Genomic DNA, 25,266 nt, shown 5'->3' with positions numbered 1-25,266 from the left:
TTTATATAGGTTAACTATACAATTGAGCCCACAGGTTGCATAATCCTGATATAAGATCCCATAAAACCAGTGGAAAAATAGACATTATCCTGAACTGGAGATGGATGTGGTAAATAAACAGACTTAGGGTCATAGCTCTTTGGGGAAGGGGATAATTATATTTTTTTGTCAAATAATGGATACTTGCTTTAGGTCAGGCTGAAACTTTTTTTTTAAAAGGAAGGGTAGGTATGGGAAGAAAGGTATATACTGATATTGGACAGCCAAATGGGTGGACTGTAGTGGACATGCGCCCTTTTCTTGGCTGAATATCCAAACTTCCTTTTGGGCGGAAATTCCCTTCGTTTTGTTGAAAGGCAGGGCCTTGCCTCTTGTTACATAAAGCAAGGGGCTCCAGATATTCTCTTCCCCTTGCCATTGGCAGTGGGGGCATGAACATGTGTCCTGGGCTTCATCAATCCTGCCTGGGACTCTAAAACTCCAGCTAGTAATGCAAACCAAGGATAGTTAGCAATTATTTATAGCTGTGGAGTTGAGAATCTGTGTTTGTGACATGTAGCAGAACCCAAACTAAATTGTTCCTGTGGTGTGACCTTGACTGTGTTCTCTTGTCCTAGTTTCTCTTGCTTTTCTGCTCATTTTCTACATTTGATTCTTCCACCTTCCTGCCATTATGTGAGATATTAAATTTCTTTCCAATAAATTTCTGCTTAAGATAAACAGAACTGATTTCTATTTGTTCCTAAGGATCTACACAGAGATTTTTCAGTTTTAAATAAAATAAATCTTTAATGTAGTGATCACAAATAAAAGCTCACTTATATTTTACATTTAAAAATAGGACAAAATATTGTATTATTCTCCTACTATGTATGATCTGTCATTCTCATTCACATTTAATAAAAATTTGGGTACAGGAATCTTTTTGGTGCTCAGAACAAACACATTAAGTAAAGCAAAAATAAATATCAGGAAACAGTCTAAGCCACATTAACTTAGTAACAATTTTTATTGAAATTACTTTTTAAAGTTAGATTATAAAGTCTTTGAATGTAAAATGCTACTTTAACTCATTTTGTAAAGATGCTTACTATATGCCCATTTACCAAAGTCATGGTTTTGAAGTTAAGAATTTGAATCTAAGAAGAAAGTCATAATAAAGTAAGATTGATATCCTAAGCATTTACTTGACATCACACACCAGAAAAGCAAATCATAGCCACTCATGGAATAACGTTACATAGCAGGTGGTATATATAAAAATATTATTTTAACAGTGTTAAAATGATAGCTAAGATAAAATAAGACAAAGATGAATTTAATTAATGACTGTCTTACACTTTAGAATTTAGATTTTTTGTTTGTTTGTTTGGTGGGAGTGGAGGGAATATAAAATGGTGTAAGCCTCTTAGGAACCAAGTTCCAAAGTACTTGAAGTGGTATCTTGTTTTGTACCAAATGTACCTATAATTATATTGCTTCCTATTTATATGATGGCTTTACAATTTTTAATATGCTTTTTAAAAGACAGTATTTCATTTAAGTCTTACAGAAAACTTACAAGAATAATAGGGCAAGTATAGTTATCTCTAAGACAAAATAGTTTTGTCAGAGGCTCAGAGAAATAGTTTCCTTAAATCTGTATTTCCAAAGTGAAGCACCAGAGCCAAGAAACATTCGTAAATCTCCTCACAAATATTCCATGAACTTATGCATCTATCTAGTGCTTTGGGAACAGCTTTAATACAGAGTGGTTGCTGATATGAATGTTCATGAAGTTTTTCCTCTTGAAAACATTTTTTCGACACCTATTCTCTCTGTTAATTCAAGGTCTCCTCAAAATCAGATCAAATACAGGAAATGAAAAAGAATTAAGTGAGGATTATGAACAAATTAAAACAAGATCACAAAACACTTTATTAAAACCTTAAAAATAATTCTCACAAGATTGGAAAGCCAGTAAATAGTCAAAAAATTCAAGACAAAGAGAAGTATGTTAAGTTAGGCAGCGTTGAGTAAATAGAAAGGTAAGAAAGGTGTGTGTGTGTGTGTGTGTGTGTGTGTGTGTGTGTGTGTGATTGTTAGTATATTTACGGCTTCTAGCTGTTAATCTTTTTGTTCTATTAATGATAGTTGAAAAATCTAATTTGTGTTTATATTTAGCTGGAAAGACTCAAATGAGTCTTATGCTAAGTAGTCTAAAACTAAAATTAGTTACTGAGGTGTGCTATGTAGGTGGAGAACAAAAAGAACATAACCAAAAGTTTTTTTCATGTTTTGCATTCGATGCAAAAAATACTCAAATGTTTATAAATTCATGAATTACATTTTTAATACACACCTGCCAATGGAACACACTGCTTTACATGTGTAATAAGGTTGTCTGCTGGAGTTCTCAAGATCATAAAGCACCATCACACCATCTGAACCACCTGATAACATGCTAATAATAAAAAAAGTTCACATTATCATTTTATATAGTTCATTTATGACCAAGTATTTCTGAAAATTACTGACCTACAAACTCAAATTTATTATGCCCATAAATACAGAGTAAATCTTCATTAGTATAGGCTGAAATAAACTAAAATTTTTAATCTAATATTTGTGGAAGAATGAGTATAGAATGATTCAATCTGTGATCAGTTAAAATTTACCTTCATGATTCCAAAAAGAAAGGACAGTAGAAACAAGATGGCAAAAGATACTTATTTAAGGAAGTGAAATATTACAAAGTCATTTTAAATGGCCTAGTTATAAATGGAATCAGACAGACCAGTTATTACTGATGCTAGCTATATGACCCTGGGCAAGTTACTTCACCTAAGGTTTTTCCTTTGTGAAAAGTGGGACATTTTCACCTAAATCATAAAGTTGATACAAAGATAAGTCATATGCAAAGGGCTTTTATACTGCCTGGCAAAAAATAGGGGATCCATAAGTGTTAGATTTCTTCCCTCCATTATGAATGCATTTACTCAACTCATTCAATTTTGAGCTTCTGCAATATGCTAGGCATTATGCCAATTCAACTATGAATAAGACAGGCATGATTCCTGACGCCTCAGTTTACAATCTAATAGGGAAAACACATAGATTTGTGAATTTAATTTATATATCTATATATGTAAATATTTATGCATCTACATAAAGTATTGCTATTTGTTAATATTACTGCTCACCATCAATTCTGGTGCTGTTTCTATTCATTCTTGTTCTGATTTTATTCTCTGGTAGATTCTTAAGAAAGGCCTAATGAGAACAATACTCCCTGAATTCTTGTATGTTACTAATAATTAGTCCCTTTGTACTTGAAAATTAGTCTGGTTGGATATAAAATCCTTGACTCACATTTTATTTCCTTGAACATCTTAGAAAAGAAACTTCATTTCTTTGAGCAAAAAGCTCAAAATCAAAGTCTGGTTACAATATGATTCTCTTTCCCTTATATGTAGTTTCAGATTTTATTCATTCTAGGAATGTTTTCTTGGAATATAGTTTTAGTCTTTATTCCATTCTGTTCCTTTGGGTTTCTTCTCTGGAAACTCCTATTATATGTATGTTAGATCTTCTTTGCCTATCTTCTACATACATCTGTATCTCAAATACTTTTCCTTTCTCCATTTCTTTTTGATTTTTAAATGTTTCCTCTTATATTTTATTTGCTTGTGTTCCTTATGCTTTAGTCTTCATTTCTGAAACTTTCTTTTCTAATTTTTTCTTGAGTTTGATCATCTCATTTTTCAGTTTTTCTAATTCCTACTTATGTTACTCTTTCATACACTGTATCTTTTAAAAATGACTTTTAGGGACTTCCCTGGCAGTCCAGTGGTTAAGACTCTGTCCTTCCACTGCAGGAGCCACAGGTTTGATCCCTGATTGGGGAACTAAGATCCCACATGCCACATGGTGCAGCCAAAAAAATAAAGAAAATAAAAAATAGAAATGACTTTCAGCTAGTTTTAAAATATTAGGTAGAGTTATCTATTTTGTGGGCATATCTTTCTGGCACAACTACACTGTCTAAAGGAACATTATTCTATTTATTCTCTTTGTTCTTAAAATAATTTTGTATGGGCTTTGATCTTAATCCTATTCTTTTCCTCATTTTTATGTAAAATTAATTTTCTTAAACTTTTAAAAGGGAGGCTTCGTTTATAACAATATTTAAAATTTATATCTCTAGAACATCCCCCTCCTCTTCTTTTTCAAATAAGATGCTCAAAATATGGCAGCTAACTTTCAGAGATTTCCTGATTCTATTCACCACCCCAATCTTTATCTGATCCATCTTTTTCCCTTGTTTCTTTCTATTGTCCCTGTACTGCTCACTTTGGATTCTATTCCAAACAGTTTCTCCTCAACGTAGGGTTCTCTCCATTAGGACATCTTTAGGTGATTAGATGGAGAGATTATAGGGCCTACAGTACTCCAGCCCCTTTGGGTCTTACCGTGAATCCCTTGAACAACTAGAGTACACAATCCTTTCCCAGTTTCAATGTTGTAGTCAAACTGGCTTGCTGAGCTTTCAACTAACTGTCAGTTATTTTGAGTTATCAGGTCTATTAGATGCCCCAGTGGTTTTTATTGCCTCCCCTGGTATAGATGCTGATACCACACTGATTTTGTAGTTATCAGTGTTTTGCTCCCATTCATCCGTATTTTGTGGTTTGTGGAGATATTTGATCACTTATATTTGTTATGAGTGTTGTACATTGGTTTTTTATTTTGCCATCTTTAGTTTCTTTGCTATTTATAGTACAACATAAAGAGCTTGTGTCAGAAATGAACACACTTCTTTCTTCACTGAGATAGTCCTGCTACAAAAAAAAATATAGCTTATCTAAACTGTGTGCTTAGTGACTTGTACCACATTCTGGTACAAGTGCCTTATCTTGTTGTGAACCAGATACAAAGGGTTCATGAACTAGCAGCATGTCCAAGAAGCACTGATTTATAGACTTGTTTTAAGAAAAATTCAATATCAATTTGTAGGACAATTAGGTTAATTTAACAGTACTTCTTCAAAGTTCTTTGCTCAAATAGTTCTAAATCTAATTGATGATGGGGCAGTAAAGAAATACAGCAAGTAATGCCATGCTGAAGGTTTTTTTTTTTAATACTCAGTGTTAGCTTCATTACAAAATTTTGTGGTTCAGTTACTCATTGTGTATACAGAGAAATCTTTGTAAATTTTAACAACTACAGCTTTTGTTTTGGTTGATAACATGTTGCAGCTTGTTTGAACACAGTTTTGAGTTACATGTGTACCATAACAATTCCAAAAACATTTTCTGCATATTTGTACTTTGTGAAATACTGTTTTTTACCATGGCATTGCATGTATTATCAATGTAAAAACAATTGTTTTCAAAGCTGGACTTTTAGACTTAATTTAAATTGTATTTACAATAACATAAGATGTTTCATCTTTGCTAGAATGACTTCCAAAAGCTTTCCTTTGATTACATTAATTGGGTGAAAAAAATTGAACATTATTGTAATTAACTGACTTCGTAGTTGAAGTATCTGATGGCAATGATGTTACCTAACTCTACGGTTATTACCCTGCTAATAAAGTGAACACAGTAAAAGACAGGACTTGACGTTTTTATGTGGACAAGAAAACTCGGTACCAAAGATGCATGGAATCAACTCAGAAGAATTTAGAAGACATAAAAGAAAATTCAAGCTTCATAGGATGATATACAAATGTACTTTATGTAGTTGCACTTGTTAAAATGTTTTCAGATAGACTTCTTCAATTAACTCCTAACTTTGGAAATAAATGCTTCTTTACAAGATTTATGTATTCTAGTTTTCATTCTGGTTTTCCGTGGTATCACTACAGCTCTCACAGTGGTTGGTAAATATTAAGTATTTTGAGCAAGTTACATGTGAATTGATTTTTCTGAGAAAAAGAAGACCTATATTTAATTTTCCATTAAACATTCATTTTGATTTTTATTTCTCTTTTCTGCCAAAAGGGTTTAATGTAAAATATAAGTCTTAGCAAACAATGAAATAAATAGTTGTAGATTTTTACTATGAAAAAGGGGGAAAAGGGGGAAACCACTGTAGTGAGAATCTTGACTTTTCTGTATATGCTCTGCAAAGACTCCTCAGTCTGTTATTTCTCACACCTATTTAATGCACATGTAATCTATAACTTCCCACATTTCTCACTAACTCTCCCAACTGGTAGCCTACTGGATTCATGTACTTTACAGGTCAAACAACTGATCACTACCCCAAATGACTGGCTGGAGTATTGAACATTTTTTTCTACCAGCACCTAAGACCAAAAGAAATCAGCTATCCCTTGATGCTCATGTCTGGATTATTTTATAAGCAAATGTCCCACACCTGTCCTTAATTGGGAGGTGTTATGTTGAGCCTGGAAAAGGTCAGGAGGAAGAAAAGAATTATCACAGGTCATCTTTTAGATTTAACCATGTGTTAAAGTGAGCATTCGTTCACTGTACGTGTTTCTCATATACTATTAGGTGAGACCATGATAGAGGCTGGAAATAAAAAACAGATTTCTATTAAACCTACTCTGGCTTATTTTAATGTAAATAATAATACTTCATTATAATATAAAAATTTGGGGGCAAATGCTAAACAGAACATGGTAAGACAAACTTTTCTTTAGTTACTTTTACACTTGTCTTAATTATAGACCACATGAAGGGTTTTGAACTTTCTTGTAAAAGTAATGTGGGGTAGATGAGTTTTAAGTGGGGGAGATGGCACATTTTTCTATGCACTTCAGCTGTTGTATGGAAAATGGATTGAAAGGAGTAAAAGTATAGGTGATAATGCTTTTGATTAACAACAGTGGTGGCAACCATTTACAGTATGCCATGTCCTATGCTAATCATGTGATACATATTATCTCAATTAATCTTCACAACAAACTTGTTAGATTTTGTTCTTACATTGTGTAGCTAAGGGAACTGTGAATTAGAAAGGTTAGATAAATTGCTCAAGGCCACATAGCTGATGAATATGAAGCCAGGAGGAACTCAAACACAAGTCTGGTGTGCTTCAAACTTAATTTTCCAAAATATACTTCTGCTTTTTATATTTGTTTTCCCAGCAGACTCCTTGAGAGTAACAACTCTGTTTTGAAATAGCAGCTAAAGACATACCTCAGCACTTACACACCCTCTGCATCCAAAAAAGTTCAGTATTCGTTGATTTAACAATGAATATATTTATATTAAAGTAGTTTGGAAATGTTTATTTGGCAACATTGCATAGGTTCAATGTTCTGTATTTATTTGAAATTAATAATGCCAGATTTAAAATGCTACAAATTTAGAATTTTTATTAATTTTTATGAAACTTCAGAAAATTAATCTGAAAGCAAGATTTTACTGGATCTCACTTAGGAACAAAAATGATTATATAATAAACTTACTATCTCCCTTCAACAGGGTCAATGTCAAGGGTGTTAACTCCACTGCCATGGATCCTTTCAACATCTCTGTCTTTGTTTAACTCCAGTCCCAAAACCCTGCAAAACATAAAAATTAAAAGGAGGAAAAGGAAAAATAAAGTTAAACAATAAGAAAGTAATTTAACATTAAAATGTCCTTATTTCACCAAAATTACATGGAGTCAAAAATCACAAGTAATGCTTAAATCTCCTAACATACATCCAAAGGTATTTATAGATTATTAAAGACCTTATACAAATTTTTAAAATAACAAGAGTACTAACAGTTACATGTAAAGAATTTCTCCTGAAGCATTGTCTTATCTCTTATTTAAAGGGTGTATTTTATTAATTTTTAATTTAGATAGCTAGAAACTGAAACAAATTTTCATGAACAAAAAGTTAAATTCTGATAACTGAAACTTAGCTGAGGACATCTAGTGGACAAAAGTTTAAATTACAGTTTAAAAAAAATTCCCCTGTTTCTTAAGCCTTATAGAAATATAAAACGAGCATGTTCAACTCAACAATTAAGCACATTTAAATAAATCAAATTAAATATAAATAAAAATGATTAACAAGTACTCTCACAAATTAAGACGAATGAAATTTCTGATATTCAATACCTGTAAACCATCATTATCCTGGTGAGGACGTTAAGATTAAATGAGTTGAAACATAAAAAGTGCTCATAACAATGCTCAGCATATAGTAAGTGCCTAGTGAGTGTTAACTATTAGAAGTTGTCTCAATCTTTTGGATGTCAAAAAGCATTTACATTAATTTAACCAAATGATCTCTAAATTCATTATTGATCAAAATAATGTTAATTTAAATAAGATTTTTCCCCCAGTTTTACTGAGAAATAAATGAATACATATCATTGTATAAGTTTAAGGTATACAGCATGATGGCTTAATTTACTTATATTGTGAAATTATTACTACAATGGGTTCAGCTAACATCTATCACCTCATATAGATACAACAAAAAGAAAAAAAAATTTTTCTCCTTGTGATGAGAATTCTTAGGATTTACTAACAACTTTCCTATATATCATACATCAGTGTTAACTATAGTCAATATGTTGTACATTACATCCCTAGTACTTATTTATCTTATAACTGGAATTTTGTACATTTTGACCACTTTCCTCCAACTCCTCCTGCTCCCACCCCCTCCCTCTGGTAACCACAAGTCTGATCTCTTTTTCTATGAGTGTTTTCTTTTCTTTTAAGAGTCCACATATTTAAGTGAAATCATATAGTATTTGTCTTTCTCTGTCAGACTTATTTCCTTTAGCATAATGCCTTCAAGGTCCACCCATGTAGTTGCAAATGGTAGGATTTCCTCACTTTTTGTAGCTAAATAATATTCATTCCATTGTAAATATATACCACAACTTCTTTATCCATTCATTCATATGTGAACACTTAGGTTTCCTTGTCATGGTTATTGTAAATAATGCTGCTATGAACATGGAGGTGCAGATATCTTTGTGAGTTATCGTTTTCATTTCGTTTGGATATATTCCCAGAAATGAAACTGCTAGATCATGTAGTAGTTCTATTTTTAATTTTTTGAGGATCCTCCATTCTGGTTTTCCTCCTCATGTAGTAGTTCTATTTTTAATTTTTTGAGGATCCTCCATTCTGGTTTTCCACAGTGGCTGTACTAATTTACAAATCCCACCAACAGTGCACAAGGGTTTCATATTCTCCACATCCACTCCAGCATTTGTTATCTCTTGCCTTTTTGATAACAGACGTCCTAACAGGTGTGAGGTGTTGTCTCACTGTTTTTGCACTTCCCTGATGACTAGTGATGCTGAACATCTTTTCACGTACCTGTCGGCCATTTGTATATCTTCTTCGGAAAAATGTCTATTCAGGTTCTTTGCCCATTTTTCAATTTTTTTTTTTTTTTTTTTGGTATTGAGTTGTATGAGTTCTTCATGTTTTGGATATTAACCCCTTATTAGATAAATGGTTTGAAAATATTTTTTCCCAGTCTGTAGGTTGTCTTTTCACTGTGTTGATGGTTTCGTTTGCTGTACAGAAGCTTTTTATTTTGATGTAGTCTCACTTGTTTATTTGTTTCTGATTTTTTTTGGTAAGAGTGCTTATTCCATGTTATATCACACTGTAGTTGGTAGGTATGCAGTAACCAAAACCCATCCTATATTGGAAAAAAAGCTGTTGAAATGGACAAAAGTTTCACATCATGGCCCTGGTGTTTATTTCCTACCATTCACAGTTTGCTTTCCTTTGGCCTAAGATCCACCCCTCCCCACTCCTCCCCACCTTTGGAGTTCTTGTTTATTTTTGGTTTTGTTGCTTCTGCTTTAAGTGTCATATCCAAAAAATCATTACCAAGGCCATGTCAAAGAGCTTTATTCCTATGTTTTCTTCTAGGATTTTCATGGCCTCAGGACTTACATTTCAGTCTTTAATCCATTTCAAGTTAATTTTTGTGAGGGGTATAAAATAGGGGTCAAGTTTCATAAAATGAGAAGTTTTAACCTACCAAATTATCATAGTTTTTTTTAAAAAAATAACAATGCACAGTGCTAGGAAAGGTACATACTGATATTTTTATGCAGTGACAGTACTATTAATTCCCATAAACATTTTGGAAATCATTTTAACAGTAGCAAGTGTCTGATTTAAAGATATATAAGTTCCTCTTTTTCTCTTGGAAGACAGTTTAGCCTTAGATTCAAATATCCAGTCTAACACTTACTACTTGTCTAACCTTGATCAATAATAAAAACAGCTAATATTAATTAAGAGCCTACTATTTGCTGACATTGTAATCACTTTATTAAGTGTAATAAATGGTAATCCTAAGTAGTAACTTTCCCAGTGGTAGATTACATTATTAAACACTTTACCTGATTATAAAACTAAGACAGGGCTTCCCTGGTGGCTCAGTGGTTGAGAGTCTGCCTGCCGAAGCAGGAGACACGGGTTTGTGTCCCGGTCCAGGAAGAGCCCACATGCCGCGGAGCGGCTAGGCCCATGAGCTATGGCCGTTGAGCCTGTGCGTCTGGAGGCTGTGCTCCGCAACGGGAGAGGCCACAACAGTGAGAGGCCCACATACCGCAAAAAAACCCAAAAAAAACCCCCCAAAAAAACTAAGACATAAGTAATTTGCCCCAAATCACATAATTGGTTGAACTACATCTGAACTCTGACATTTTTTTCTCCAGACCATTATGCTCTTCTACCATTTCTAAACTTCAATATTTCACCAGAAAATAATATTTCACATTTTCTCCACTGAAATGCCTATTTCCTCTTAAAATATTTTTCCATCTGATGACTTTTCAAATTATAACAGTAATATTTGCGTCTTATAACAAGTAAAATAATATCATAAAGACGTGTACAAAGAGAATCATCCCTTCCTTGAGCTCCCTCTCCTAACAGTGAAAACATGGTCTCCATTATCATTAATATATTTATTTGATCAATCCCCCTGTATGTAACCAATCTCCCATCTCCACTACTACCCCGTCCTCCAACAAGGATGCTGCTTACCAGGCTTAGGCTTTGATTTCTGCTTCTCTCAGCACCCTGATCAGCTGAGCTTGCCTGTCTCCACCTTTGGACTACCTCCTCAACCTGCTCAGCCAGTGAAATCTCACTTTTGGCCAACCTAATCCCTGCCTTATAGGTAGCCTACCTCTACCCAACCTAAATACTTTAGGTCTGAATTGTTTGGGAACCAGAAGGAGGGGTTAAGATGAAGGGAATGGGGGAGGGTACTACAATAGGGAAACAGGGGTGGGGTTTGTGTGGAAGGAGGCAAGGTGTGCAAAAAATAGTTAAAATGGCAGGTCTGACACTGCTATCTTTAGAAAGGGCTGCTTGCAAGACTGGCCCTTACCTGCTTCTGGGATTTCAGGAGGGTTCCCAACATTTCTGGATAAGAATGGCTCACTGGACCCAAACTAATATTTGGAGCAAACAATGGACATTATGAATACCTACATTCCTTCTGGGAGTCTGGAATTTTGGTACATGCTAAGCAGAAAGTGCTTATGTGGCCAGTTCTCAATTAAAAACTCTAGGCACTGAGTCTCTAATGAGCTTCCCTGATAGCTTCACCTAAGCTGTCACAATTCATTGCTAAAGAAATGAAGCTTATCTGTGTGACTCCACTGAGAGCTTGTGCCTGGTTTCCTTCACAAGTCACCCATGTGCCTTTCCCTCCACTGATTTTACCTTGTATACTTTTGCTGTAATAAATCATAGCCATGAGTAATTTGGTGCAACCGTATGCTGCATACTGAGTCCTTCCAGAGAATCCTCAAACCTGGGGGTGGTCTTGGGGACACCCTCCACACAAAAGAATAGAAGTAGAAGGAAGAGGGGTAGGGAGAATATGGGAGAAAAGAGGGAGGGGAGAAAGTGAAGGAGAGAGGGTGAAGGGGAAAGGAGTGAAAGAGAAGAGATATGGGAGAAGGCAGAGGAAACTGGGGTAAGCAGGGTAAGGAAAAGAGCGAGTACTTTTAACTTTTTGTTTTAACGTCTTAAGATGGCTTAAAAAATTTATTACATCCTTTCATCTTCTTCAATGATGAAATACTTTCATTTTTATTTTTTTAGGCTATGACATTTTTTAAAAAATACATTTATTTATTTATCTTCTTTATTTTATCTTTGGCTGTGTTGGGTCTTCGTTGCTGTGCGCGGGCTTTCTCTAGTTGTGGCAAGCGGGGGCTACTCTTCGTTGCGGTGTGCGGGCTTCTCATTGCGGTGGCTTCTCCTGTTGTGGAGCACAGGCTCTAGGCATGTGGGCTTCAGTAGTTGTGGCATGCAGGCTCAGGACTTGTGGCTTGCGGGCTCTAGAGCGCAGGCTCAGTTGTGGCACACGGGCTTGGTTGCTTCGTGGCATGTGGGATCTTCCCGGACCAGGGCTCGAACCCGTGTCCCCTGCCTTGGTAGGCAGATTCTTAACCACTGTGCCACCAGGGAAGCCCCTATGACATTTTTTTGAATACAAGTTTCCCTGTTTCCCCTAAGTTGTAGAAATAGTTTTCCTTTCTCTCCAGATAATTTATAACTTCAATTTTCATTCCATCTTGGACTCAAGAGTTATCTAGAATGTAATTCCTAATTTTTTTTTTTTTTTGCGGTATGTGGGCCTCTCACTGTTGTGGCCTCTCCCGTTGCGGAGCACAGGCTCCGGATGCACAGGCTCAGCGGCCATGGCTCACGGGCCCAGCCGCTCCGCGGCATGTGGGATCTTCCCAGACTGGGGTACGAACCCGTGTCCCCTGCATCGGCAGGCAGACTCAACCACTGCGCCACCAGGGAAGTCCTGTAATTGCTAATTCTTTAAACATTGAATTAGAGGTGATGGTGATGTTCTCATTAATTAATTTACTTCCAATTTCTTTAGCTTATGATCAAAGAATATGACCTGTAAAGATGGCTACCTTTTTGAATTTGTTAAAGGTTTCTTGGTAGCCAAGTACATAAAAATTTTGGTAAATGTACCATTGACATATAAAAAACATGCACATTCTCTAAGAGATGTAAAGTTATATATGTCTATTAAATTTGGGGTGTTGTTTATCCATTTCCCCCATATGTATGTATTCTCTCTCTACTATATCAGGACCATTCTGGAAAAGAAACTAGTGTCAAATTTTCTTTACATTTTGCTTTATATATTTAACTGTTTGAATACATGTTTTATTACACCAGTTCATCAATTGTGCTTCAAATAATATCATCTATTACAATGTTTGGTGCTTTTAACCAAAAATCTCACCTTAACTAATATTAACAGTGACTTCTGCATTTTGTTGACAATTGTCTAATATCTTTTTATCCTCTACTTTAACTTTTAATATTTAAGAATTTTGTAAACTAGTTAAAAATATTTTAAATTGAGGTATTTCTGAGCAACAGCTTTTAGCTATATTTTATTTAAAAATTAACCTGATAATCTGTGCTTCTTAATGGGAGGAATCAGCCTGTTCACCTTTGGTATGACATCTGATATACTTGATATTATTTATTGTTTACTTAATGTCATAGTTCCATCTTTAACTTTTCATTTTGCTAGTTCAATGAAGTTGCTGTTCATTCCCCTTTGCTAATTTTGAAGTGTGTCTAAAAAGATCTTCATCAGCCATGTTATATATTTCCAGCTTGTTTATTATTATATATTTAGATTTAACCATACACATACTACAAGGTTCACTGCTCTTCTCTGTTTCCTCTCCTCTTCATCATTTACATACCCTGGGGCCTTGTTCAAATACATTTATTCATCAATTAATGTTGTTCCTTGGGTATTTTTTCTTGAAGGGGAAAGGGGTGAAATATTTCTAGGAATTTTAGCATATGCACAATATTGGACAGGTTGGCTAAATTTGGATTCCTGACTTGCAGTCCTTTTTTCTTGTTAGTAGATATCATTCCAGTCTCTAGAACTGCTAAGATGTCTAATGTCAACCTGTTTTTCTTTTATGAATAAATTGTTTACCATTGGAAGCTTTTAATAATTTTTTTCTCCATTCCTAGATATATTTACTAGGATATTTTTAATTTTATGTCTTTTTCATCAATCCTATTGCACTTCAGTGAACCTTTTTAGTCTGTCAATCTAGTCTCTGCTTGTTTGTTTTGTTCTCCCTCTGGAATTATTATTGCCTCTGGGGTCTTCTGGGTCTACTCTCCAAATCTCTTATCGTTTCTCTCATACTTTTTATACTTGCTTTGTGATTTGACATATTTCTTTCGTTTGATCATCCACTTCATTAGTCAATACTCAAAAGTAGCCACTCCAGTTTGAGGTAAGATAACTAGCACACTTTACCCATCTCCCTAGAAATACAACTATAAAATGTGAACAAAATGCATGGAATACCTATTTGAGGACTCCAAAAAGTAAATAGCAGCAACTGGACTGGGGGAAACACCAAATCCAACATACCACCAAAACAATGGCCAGTTTATTATTTTTTTCTCCTCTGCTACTTCCTGGCTGGAAACCTGGAAGTGAGCACTGTGGCACAGACAGAGAAAGTTCCAGGAGTAAAAAAGGGAACTCCAATACTCAAGGACATGCAGAAATCACCCATCTATATTTTTTCTCTCTTTTCTCCATTCTCTTGTGGCCCAGCCCCTAGGCAATCTGATAGCAGCACTGGCAATGGCTGGAAATAGTGACCTGAGGGAGTCAAAACTCTTGGGGAAGGAATCTGTTTTCTCTGTTCATCAGAGCTCTGATCCCAAGAGAGTGGGTCCAATCACCATTGCTTTCTTCCTCTGTCTTCTCACTTACAGGACCAGAACTGGGCCCAAACACATTAGTGTATGGTAAACAGGGTAACTGAGCCCAATGTTTCCAGCAGGAGTACCAAAAGGGAGAGTCCCAGTGATGAGAGGTACCAGAAAGATCACTGAGAGAAAGAAGCTCAGGAAGGCAACCTCATAAAGTTATTTATGAACTCCAGGACTCATCACTGAGCAGAGCATGCATGGAGCTAACCTTAAGTAGCATACAAAAGATTCTGAAAACTAAGCTAACAGAGTACCACTCAGGTAACAGACTACTGAGTGGCACACATTGGGGGCAGATTTGAAATGGCTTTGAAAACTGAATTGACATTAGAACCATGGCAAACATAAGGAGGTAAGAACTTTCAGCCTGAACCTAACTTCGCCAATTGCTTCTTAAAACAAAAATATCAACATTCTTCATAGGACTGAAAAAAGACCCAGAGTTTCATGACATTACAAAATGTCCAGGATACAATGCAAAATTACTCTGCATATGAAAAACCATGGACATTTCAACTTGTATGGGAAAAGACAATCAGACAGACACCAAAGCTGAGGTGACACAGATGTTGGAATTATCTGACAAAGACTTCAAGGTAGCCATTAAAATATGCTTGAGCAAGCAAATGTGAACATAATTGAAACAAATGTTAAAAAAGGAAAGTCTCAGCAAAGAAACAGAAGACATAATTAAGAACCAAATGGAAATTTTAGAACTGAAAAATGTTAAATTATTTTTCATCAAAAATCTAATTTTCATTAAAAACTATTTTTCTGATAGACTAAATTGCAGATTAGAGATGACAGAGGAAAAAGTCAGTGAACCTCAACACAGATCAATTGAAATTACACAATTTAACAACATAGGCTAAAAAGACTAAAAAAAAAAAGAAGAAAGAAAAGAAAAGAACACAGCCTCAGGAACCTAAGTAACAATTATAAAAGGCCAAATGTCATCAGAGTCTCAGAAAGAAAGAAGAAAGTGGTATGTAAAAAATATTGGACAGAAATAATGGCTGAAAACATCCTAAGTTTGTGGAAAGATATAAATCTGCAAGTTCAAGAAGCAGAATAGACTCTATGATAAACCCAAAGAAGTCCATGCTCAGACACATTATAATCAAACTGCTGAAAACTAAAAACAAAGAAAATTTCAAAGCAACCAGAGAGAATGACAAATTACCTATAGAGAAACAAATGATTGAACTAACTGCAGATTCCTTTTCCAAAACCATAGAGCCATCCAGCCTTGTTCTAAAAGAATTTCTAAACAAAGTTCTTCAGACAGAAGTGAAGTGATATAGGAAGGAAACTTGGGATATCAGAAATGAAAAGAGAACACCAGAAATGATACATATCTAGGTAAATAGGCTATTCTTCCCTTTAAAGTATGTTTGATGGTTGAAAACAAAAATTGTGACACTGTCCAATGGAGTTTACAATGTATGTAAATCTAATATATAAGACAACACCACATATGGTGGAAGGTAAAGGGTGATAAAGTTTCAATATACCAAATGAAGGAGTAAAATATTGATTCTAAGTAGAAAATGAAGTTAAGTAGGTGTTTTACAATTCCTAGAGCAATAACTAAAAAATACTATACAAAGAGATATAGTCAAAATCACAATAGATAAATTAAAACAGAATATTAAATAATGTTCAAATAACCCAAAAGAAAGCAGGAACAGGTAAATAAAAATGTGAAGCAATCAGTACTTCCATTCACTGCTGATAGGAATGTAAGCTTTTAGAGAACTGTCAGTTTCTTAAAAAGTGAAACATATACCTAGTCATTCCACTGCCAGGTATTCACCCAAGAGAAATAAAAGCATATGCCCATACAAAGACTTGTGCATGAATCTTTAGAGCAACTTTATATGTACTAGTCCCAAAACAACTCAAATGCCCATCAACAAATGAATGGATAACGAGTCATGGTATATCCACAAAATGGAAAACTCCTCAGCAATAAAAGAATGGATACATGCAACAGGATGGAGAAATTTCAAAATAATTACTCTGAGTGAAAGAACGCTAAGAAAAAATAATTTCATTTATAAAAAATTCTGAAATATACAAACTAATCAATAGTGACAGAAAGCAGATCGGTAGTTTCCTGGAGTAGAAAGAATGTGAAACAGGGAAAGAAGGGAGAAAGGGATTACAGTCTTGATGAAATTTTGGGGCTTATGGATGATTGTTACCTTGATTATGGTGATGGTATCAAAAGTGTATTATATGTCAAAACTCATCAAATTGTATACTCTAATGTGCAGTTTAGTGTATATCATTGTACCTCAGTAGAGTTATAAAATAAAAAAGGAGGGTATGAATTATAAACATTGCATTTTAGTGTTCATGTCTTTGCCTGTAGTCAACGACAAGGAAGAAACTAGGGCAAATGACAGTAGACATCTTCTTTGAATAAAATAGGACTGTATTTGTTTAGTTAAGCTAAAATATCATTAAAGAGGGGAATCTTAAAAAAAAACTACCTTAAACAGTTTAACTTAAATATACAAGTAGTTCTTATTTTGCATTGTCTGATACACACGAATTTCAGTTACCATGATTTAGTTAATACCAGACCACGACAACATGGTTCAAATCTCAGTTACCATAGTATATTAACTGTGAGTAAAAAGCGCAGTGTTCAATACTTGCTTTTCAGTCCACAAGCTACTATGAAAATAACATGTACATTAAAATTAGTGAGCACTTTGCATGACTTCTTTCAAAGTCTGCAGATGATCACTGTGCATTTGTTATTCAGTTCACACACAGCATTTAGTTTTGTTACCTCTGTGCCCCTGAGATAAACCCACAAGGAATTCCACAAAAATGGATAACTGAATGGGGGAATTAGCAAACATAATTAAAGTGCACAAAAGCAACACAAAGTGATGATACTGGAAGTGAAACTCAAATTGAATGTAAATGGAATTACAAAAGAAATAGCTCACTGCGGAATGTTGACATTGCTGCCATTTTAGAAACTCTAGATATGCAGACTGAAGAGATCAATGAAGGTGAACTTATCGACATAAATGAGGTAAAGTGTTTGCGATGAAAAGGCTGAATATGTCCCAGAAGAAGTGATGCTGGCAGAAATCTTCACATTAAAAGAACTCTCAAGGACTTCCCTGGTGGTCCAGTGGTCAAGACTCTGCACTCCCAATGCAGGGGGCACAGGTTCGATCCCTGGTCGGGGAACTAAGATCCTGCATGCCGCACCACATGGCAATAAATAAATACATAAATAAATAAAGAGAACTCTCAGAGATATTTCAAGCCATTGAGAATGTAAAGGATAAAATGTTGGAATCTGACACAAATTTAGAAAGGCGTGTGATAATTAGCCAAGGTAAAGAAAAGATGCTCAACTTGTAAGTTGTTCAATGAGAAGACAAGCACTGCTCAAACTACTCTTGACAAGTTTTTTTTTTTAAACAAAGAAATATACTTTGGTTCTCATCATTTCTAATATTTTACGTTACACAGATAACTGATAGTGACTTCTAGTGCTTCAAAAAATTTTTTTAAAGGTCACAGAACAATTTGAATTTTCCGCACTAATTATTAAGATAACTTTGCATAGGTTTTAGCTTACACAATCAGTTTTATGGATGTGCACTACTATGCAAAGCAAAGACTGTCTGAATATTAGCTAATTTTTTGAAGAAGAATGAAATGTGCTGAACAGAGGGCCATAACATCTTTCTTCCATAAACCATACACATATTATATATAGTCTATGATTTTCAAGGATTGTTAAAATTTGTTTTTTATTTATTAATTTATATATTTTAGTTGGGTGAAAATTTAAGACATATACAAAGCAACTGAATATGGAATCTAAGATATGCAAAGCAATTGAATGTGGAGTCTTTCTTAAGCAATGATTCTCATTTCTAGCTATACATTACAATCAGCTAGGGCACTTTAAAAAATTCCAGTGTCCTAGACCAATTAGACTAGAATACATGGGGTTGGAACGATAGCATGAGGATTTTTTCCAAATACCCTATGTTATTTTAAATATTCTGGCAAAGTTGAAAAAGACTGTTTCATCTTTTTACACTTTCCCCAAATCTTTTATAATAACTGTCTCAATCATATCTCATTTTGTTTTAAGCCATTTGTTTGCACTATTTCAAAAGTGGTCCATTTAGTTTTATAAGAATAGCAACTTTTGTATTCATACTTCATCAGCTCCCACTAAAATGACATCATCAGAATAATAAATAAAACTAGCATTAATAGGGTTAGGGAGAAATAATGACTTTTGATAAGCACACAAAGCAATTGGTGGGAGAGATGTGCATTAGATTACTAGAGTACAGGTTTGTAACCAGAAAGGTTAAGTATGCTTGGGGAATCAATGTTTTACAGAGGAAATGAAATCTATTTAAAGATGGATTAATCTGGCAATTTGGTTAGGAAACCTTCACTGTTTTGAATTTTTATTTCTTCTAATGAAGTAAGAGGTTTAGGTCACAGAATTTTGACTGTGCTAAAGAGCTATACTTAGTTGCTTCCTCAGACCAAGGACTTTTTGGAATTAAAAGACAACAAGAAACCAAATTTTTCAGACACTCAGTGGTGCACACGATTTACATTACTACTGATATGATAAGACCTCTGGTCATATGAGGGAAAAAAGAATAATGCTGCTTCTTTTCAAAAAAGTACCGCTACTGTCACTGAAATTAAAGATAATGGACAATGTCACTCATTTTCCAAACTTTACTTCGCTGATCATTAGGGAAGAATTGCAGAACTACTTGATGGAAACAAGCCACATAGTCAAAGCAGACTGACAAATTTAAGCAGACTGACAAATTTTGATACATACAAATTTTGCTTGATTTCTTGCAGTTACTGGAATAAAAAACTCTGGATATGCCTGTATGCTTTTGTTAAAGTGGATGACCTAGCTGAAAAGGAATTACTGTCAACTGTGCACTAACGGGGGTTGGAGGACAGTAGGAGATGCAACCCCAATCATGCTTAAAACTAACCAAAACATGGTAAAAAAAATTAATACTCTCTTATTTAGTTAAAACTGTATGTACTATCTAGAAACATATTTACCCATTCTAAAAGCATAATACTAAAATGTAAGGATAATACATCTTAGAACACAAAACATCATACAAATTGTGCCAAACCCTCTTCTAGGCAATGGGAATACAGGGTTTTAGAAGACAATATACCAGTAAAAAAAATAAGTATATAATACAATTTCAGTGGCAATAAATTGAATGAAGAAAACAGAGCAGAATAATGGGATGGAGAACCATTGAGAGCAAAGAAGGGATTCGGGGGCAGCAACTGACACATTTGATGACTCCCTCTTCAAACAGTCTTCCCTCAGCATCCATGATACCTCACCACCCTAGTTTGCCTTCAATCCCTCTGGTTACTCCTTTTCAGTTCTTCTGCAGTCTCATCTTCTGCCTAACTTTAAGTGTTGGTATTTTTCAGGTTTGTAATCACTGAACTGCTTCTCTCTTCTTACTCCACAAATAGTGCCTGGGTGATCTTATGTCCTCCTCACTTCACGTATCATCTTGCATTAAACAATCTAAATTTCTCCTGAGCATCAAACATATACTATATGCAACTGTGTCCTGCACTCTCCAAGTGAAATCTCCACAAGTTCCTTGAAAGCAATATGGGAAAAGTCAATATGAACAAAATTAAAGTAAAACTTGCTCCCTCTTTGGGGAGAGATGTTACCATCATTCACCCTGACATACAAGGCACATAGCTGGGAATCATTGCAGACTTTTCCTTTTTCATCATTCATTATATCCAATTAATCTCCATGGCTGGTTGATACTATTTCTTAGATTTTTTTAAAATATCTTCACCCTCTTGGCCCCAACTGCCACGTCCCTGGCTTGGGCTTCCATCAACTCTCTCCTTGCAACAGTTACCTAACTTGGCTCCCAATCCTGCTCTCAACTTCAATCCATTCTCTAAGCAGATGACAAAATGCAACAGTTGTCACCTTATTCTCATCTTCTTACCACTTAACCAAGCATACAAGACTCTTCCCCATCTAGCCTCCCCTACTTCTCCAGCTTCATCTCTTGTCAATGGCCCTCTCTCCACAATTCTCTGCTCTAGTCATGCTAAACTTTGTTCAATTCCTGGCCTATGCTCCGCCTTTAACATATTGCTTGTCACATAGTAACAGCTCACTAAATACGTTGACTAAATGAAAGAACGAATTCTTGGAAGATAGTTATTCCTTGGGAATCGGGGCGAAGGAATAAAGTAAAATGAAAATATCCTCATTTAGATTTATAGCGCCCTCACTCGAGCCCGCGTGCGCACCCACCTGCCTACAGGTATATAAAACCTATCCTATTTTCTCAAGCCACAGAACAGAAGAGAGAGTAAAGCCCAGTTGTGGTGGAGAAAAGTGGTAATGAGGCGGCCAAGTGTGAGGCAAAGCTAACACAGCCATTGGCCCAAATTTTTTTTTTTTTTTTTTTTTGGTGGTACGCGGGCCTCTCACTGTTGTGGCCTCTCCCGTTGCGGAGCACAGGCTCCGGATGTGCAGGCTCAGCGGCCATGGCTCACGAGCCTAGCCGCTCCGCGGCATGTGGGATCTTCCCGGACCGAGGCACGAACCCGTGCCCCCTGCATCGGCAAGCGGACTCTCAACCACTGCGCCACCAGGGAAGCCCCATTGGCCCAGAATTTAACCTGAATATTAGATAAAAGAATAAGGTTTTCTTTACCTCCGTGTGGACTCCGCTCTCCGAAGGCGAACAGGGTCGTCCAAACCCGCTTGTCGTGCCAACAAAAACCCTAGCATCCCGTCCCTTCACACCGGCTTGCGAACTGGACGGCGCCATGACAGAACACTGAGGCTGGGGTGTAGAGCGGAGTCTCCCATTGGTCAAGCATGATGCCATCCGGCCAATGGAGAGCGTCGTTACTTGAGGGTGTACGGAAGGAGGTGGGTGGGACTCCTCTGAGCAGGTGGGCTGGGTCGGCTGCCTGGGCTTTCTCGCTTTGGTCTCAGGGAACCTCGGCAGGTCACGGTACGACCCGCGCTGGAGCCGGTGGGAAGGCATGGGTTGGTCTCAGAATTTGTTCCGTGTCTTGTGGAGAGCGCTGTCAAAGGAAGTGAAGGAGCAAGTGGGCACAGACCTGTTCGGGAACAAATACTACTATATCCCAGAGTACAAGAACTGGAGAGGTGAGATGAGAGCTAGGGCAGCGGTTGGGGTGTCGAAAAACGATGTGCGGCACTTGTAATCACCAGAGTAGACAACCCGAGTTCGTTCTCCCCACAACCCTCTCTACTCTGGCCGCTGGCTTTCAGACGGGCTGTCGGTGAACGGATACAACGCTAGCGTTGTATCTCCCATCGCCGAGAGCCCCGCCAGCGGAGGACCGCCCCCTCTGCCCCCCTCAGTGTGGGTCCTTGAGGTCGGGCGACGTAGACGGGGACAAGTCCACGGACGTCTTTTACCAAAGGTTCCCGGGAGGGGTAGGGAAGTGCCTTTCCTCCTCCCGTGACCCTCTTGCGACCAGGCTGGCGCGGGGTAATTGAAGAGGTGTATTTTGAGCGCCTCCGCTCTCCTCTTTCGTGGTGTTGACCTTTTTCAGTGGCTCCGGCGTTGGCCCCAGGCGTCACCTTCCTCAAGGCCAAAACTGTCAGAAGTAGGGCCATGCACGCTGACTGTATGGAAAAGAGATCCCCGCAAGGCTCCACGTTACCTTTCCCATGAGTTTACACTCCCAAGACCCTGTTGCGCTGACTTGAAGATACAGGGCGCTAACCGTGTTTCTGTGCAGGAATCTTGCGAAGTCTTGATGTTTGGGGAGGTAGGGGCCGTTGCTGGTCTTTGAGATCACACCACGTGGCAGTCGTGGTAAACTCTTCTGTGTTGTTCCAGCGCCGCGATGCAAAAGATCTCGGGCTTTGGGGTCAGAAAGGCATGGGTTAGAATCTCAACTTTGAGATCTAATAACTGAGGGATCACAGACAAAGTATTTGTCCTCCGCAGGTCTCAGTATCCTCACTTGAAAGTTAGAGATAATAATAATAGCAATAATATTGAGAAACACTAAGACCTTTAAAAGTTGTGTTCCATTCATTTCCCGTAACTCTTGACAGAGGGCATTTCTTCTTCGTAGAGCATATGTAAAGGGTATTCCTTGATTTATTACTCAAAATTGTTTTGCCTAGCCCTTTTCTGTAACTTATTTTAATATCTTAGACTTGTTTCCCTAATGAGCATTTAAACTCTATCAGGGCAGGAAATAAGTCTTAAAAGTCCACAAAGAACCTAGAATGGTGGTGAAGTGTTTCTTGACAGAGGAAGCAGAGAGAAAAATGTTTCTTTTCCATAAGTTGTCAGGTAACGTTAAAAAAATACGAAAAACATCAGATTGACCTTTTTAAATTGAAGTATAATTTACATACAGTAACGTTCATCCTTTTTGGTGTGTGGTTTTATGATTTTTGAAAAATGCATACTCTCATGTATCACCACAGTCAAGATATAGAACAGTTCCATCACCCCCAAAAGTCCCTCCTACCCCTTAATATTTCATTCCCTCACCCTGCCCTTGACACCCACTGATCTGTTTTACGTTCCTACAGTTTTGCCTTTTCCAGAACATCATGTATAATAAATGGAGCTATATTGAATACAAGTTGCAGTCTTTTGAGTCTAGTTTATTTCACATGGCATAATGCAGTTGAGATTTATCCATGTATCAGTAGTTCCTTTTTGTTACTAAGTAGTATTCCCTTCCATTATATGGGTTTACCACAGTTTATCTGTTTAGCAGCTGAAGGACATTTAGGTTGTTTCTACTGTTTTTGGTGATTGTGCAAAAAGCCTCTATAAACGTTCACATATAGGATTTTGTGTGAACATAATTTCTCTAGGGTGAACAGCTAGGAGTGGAATTGCTGACTTGTGGGTAAATGTATATATAACTAACTTTGTAAGAAACTACCAAACTGTTTTCCAAACTGGTTGTACCATTTTTCATTCCTGCCAGCAACACATGAAAGTTCTAGTTTCACATTCTCACCAGCACTTGGTTTTGTCAGTTTTTTTGTTTTTATTTTTATTTTAGACATTCTAATAGGTAGATAGTGTTATCTCATGGTTTTAATTTTCATTTTCCTAATGACTGAGGATGTTGAGAATCTTTTCATGTGCTTATTTGCCATCCATGGATCTTTGGTGAAGTATCTGTTCAAATCTTTTGACCATTAAAAAAAATTTGTATTAATTTCATTTCATTGAAAATACAGTATCATTAAAGAAAGACTTAAATTAACAAAATCATGTGTATTCTAAAATGGTATAATTTGTGAGTCACAGGTAATGTTTATCTTATAATTTTATTATTATAATACCAAGTTGTTTTCCAAAGTGCTTATGCCAATTTATGCTTCAATTAGCTTGATATTTTGAATCCATGTACTCTTGATTGTGAGAAAATCAGGCTTTTACCAATGATGTAGTAGAATCAATGCATGCTGCTGTCTAATGTCTCTGTGTGTCTCAGTTCTTAGATAATTGAGGGCTGTGGTACAGATGTGTTATACAGTCTATAAGTACCATTACACATTTCCTAAGCCTTCTACTATAAAGCAAGGGAAAATATTTTTAGTTTGTTTTCAAGCAAGTTTTCAAAAAATAAGTCATCTAACTTTTCTATTTCCTTGATATGAAAGGTGGTTCTTTAGAGGTCTCCTTGAGTTTTCTTTGAGTTGCATAATTGAACACCATCAATGAAGAGTGTTTAAGAACCCTTTAGAGGAAATTAATTTTTCTTTTAATTCAGTTAATTACTGTGGTGCCAGTCATCAAAGAACTACTATATTTTCCACGTAGGGTTTTATTTAATAAGAGAAAATCTGTTGTTATGTAATTCAAAATAAGTCTTGAGTATTGTCTAGTCAGCTGAATTTAAGTTTAGAACTGTGGAAATTTTAACTTTTTTTAAAAAAGCATATTGGCATTTCAGGATAAAAAGATTATGAGTATAGCATGTACTCGGCATTTTTAATAGCAAAGTATTGATTGACATCTTTTTATTGAAAGTTTGCTTGCTCTATAGTAGATTATTTAGTAGAAGATTCCTCAAACTTGATCTAGAAAATTCCTTAGTTATTGCACCCTTCTTATTTGTAACTTCCCTGAGTTTTTATCCATACGATTCCATTTATCTCATGTTTCAAAAGGTAATTCTCTTCCTTTCTAAGATAAATTCTTGTATTTGTATACTTGATTCTGACTGGAACCTCTTTGAACCTTGTTTCATTATTTTCACCTCCTTTTGCACATTTATTAAACATCTACACCCCTAAAACTAACAAATTTGTTAACTGAAGAACTATTTTGAGTTGTTATTTGCTAATTGACATTGTGAATGTCTGGATTTTGGGGGTGGGGTGAATATTATGCATAATATGCAAAAACACCTGTTTGGAGTATTGTGTTTGGTTCTGGACACAGTTTAGGA

General features: G+C 36.0%; 2 protein-coding genes across 4 annotated transcripts in view; one reads left to right on the top strand and one right to left on the bottom strand.

The window, feature by feature from the left end:
• Positions 1 to 21,622, bottom strand: part of ERCC8 (ERCC excision repair 8, CSA ubiquitin ligase complex subunit) — a 75,464-nt gene extending 53,842 nt beyond the window's left edge. For 2 of the 3 annotated variants that reach the window (XM_060009450.1, XM_060009451.1), the window contains exons 1-3: positions 21,507 to 21,622; positions 7,427 to 7,522; positions 2,342 to 2,443 (exon numbers count right to left, since the gene is read on the bottom strand). In XM_060009450.1, the coding sequence (XP_059865433.1) occupies positions 2,342 to 2,443; positions 7,427 to 7,522; positions 21,507 to 21,583 (275 nt within the window). In that variant the 5' untranslated portion in view covers positions 21,584 to 21,622. Of the gene's footprint in view, positions 1 to 2,341; positions 2,444 to 7,426; positions 7,523 to 21,506 lie in introns of those variants that run through there. The other variant, XM_060009452.1, reaches the window with a different exon arrangement.
• A 131-nt stretch (positions 21,623 to 21,753) lies between these two features.
• The window catches only part of NDUFAF2 (NADH:ubiquinone oxidoreductase complex assembly factor 2), a 185,321-nt gene continuing 181,808 nt past the window's right edge, over positions 21,754 to 25,266 (top strand). The window contains exon 1 of the mRNA XM_060009449.1: positions 21,754 to 21,970. Within this exon, the coding sequence (XP_059865432.1) occupies positions 21,844 to 21,970 (127 nt within the window). The 5' untranslated portion in view covers positions 21,754 to 21,843. The remainder of the gene's footprint in view (positions 21,971 to 25,266) is intronic.

Source organism: Delphinus delphis, chromosome 3 (assembly GCF_949987515.2).
Source record: "Delphinus delphis chromosome 3, mDelDel1.2, whole genome shotgun sequence".
Lineage (NCBI taxonomy): Eukaryota > Metazoa > Chordata > Mammalia > Artiodactyla > Delphinidae > Delphinus > Delphinus delphis.
Note: the sequence above shows the minus strand (reverse complement) of the source record. Positions and strands in the feature narration are given on the sequence as shown.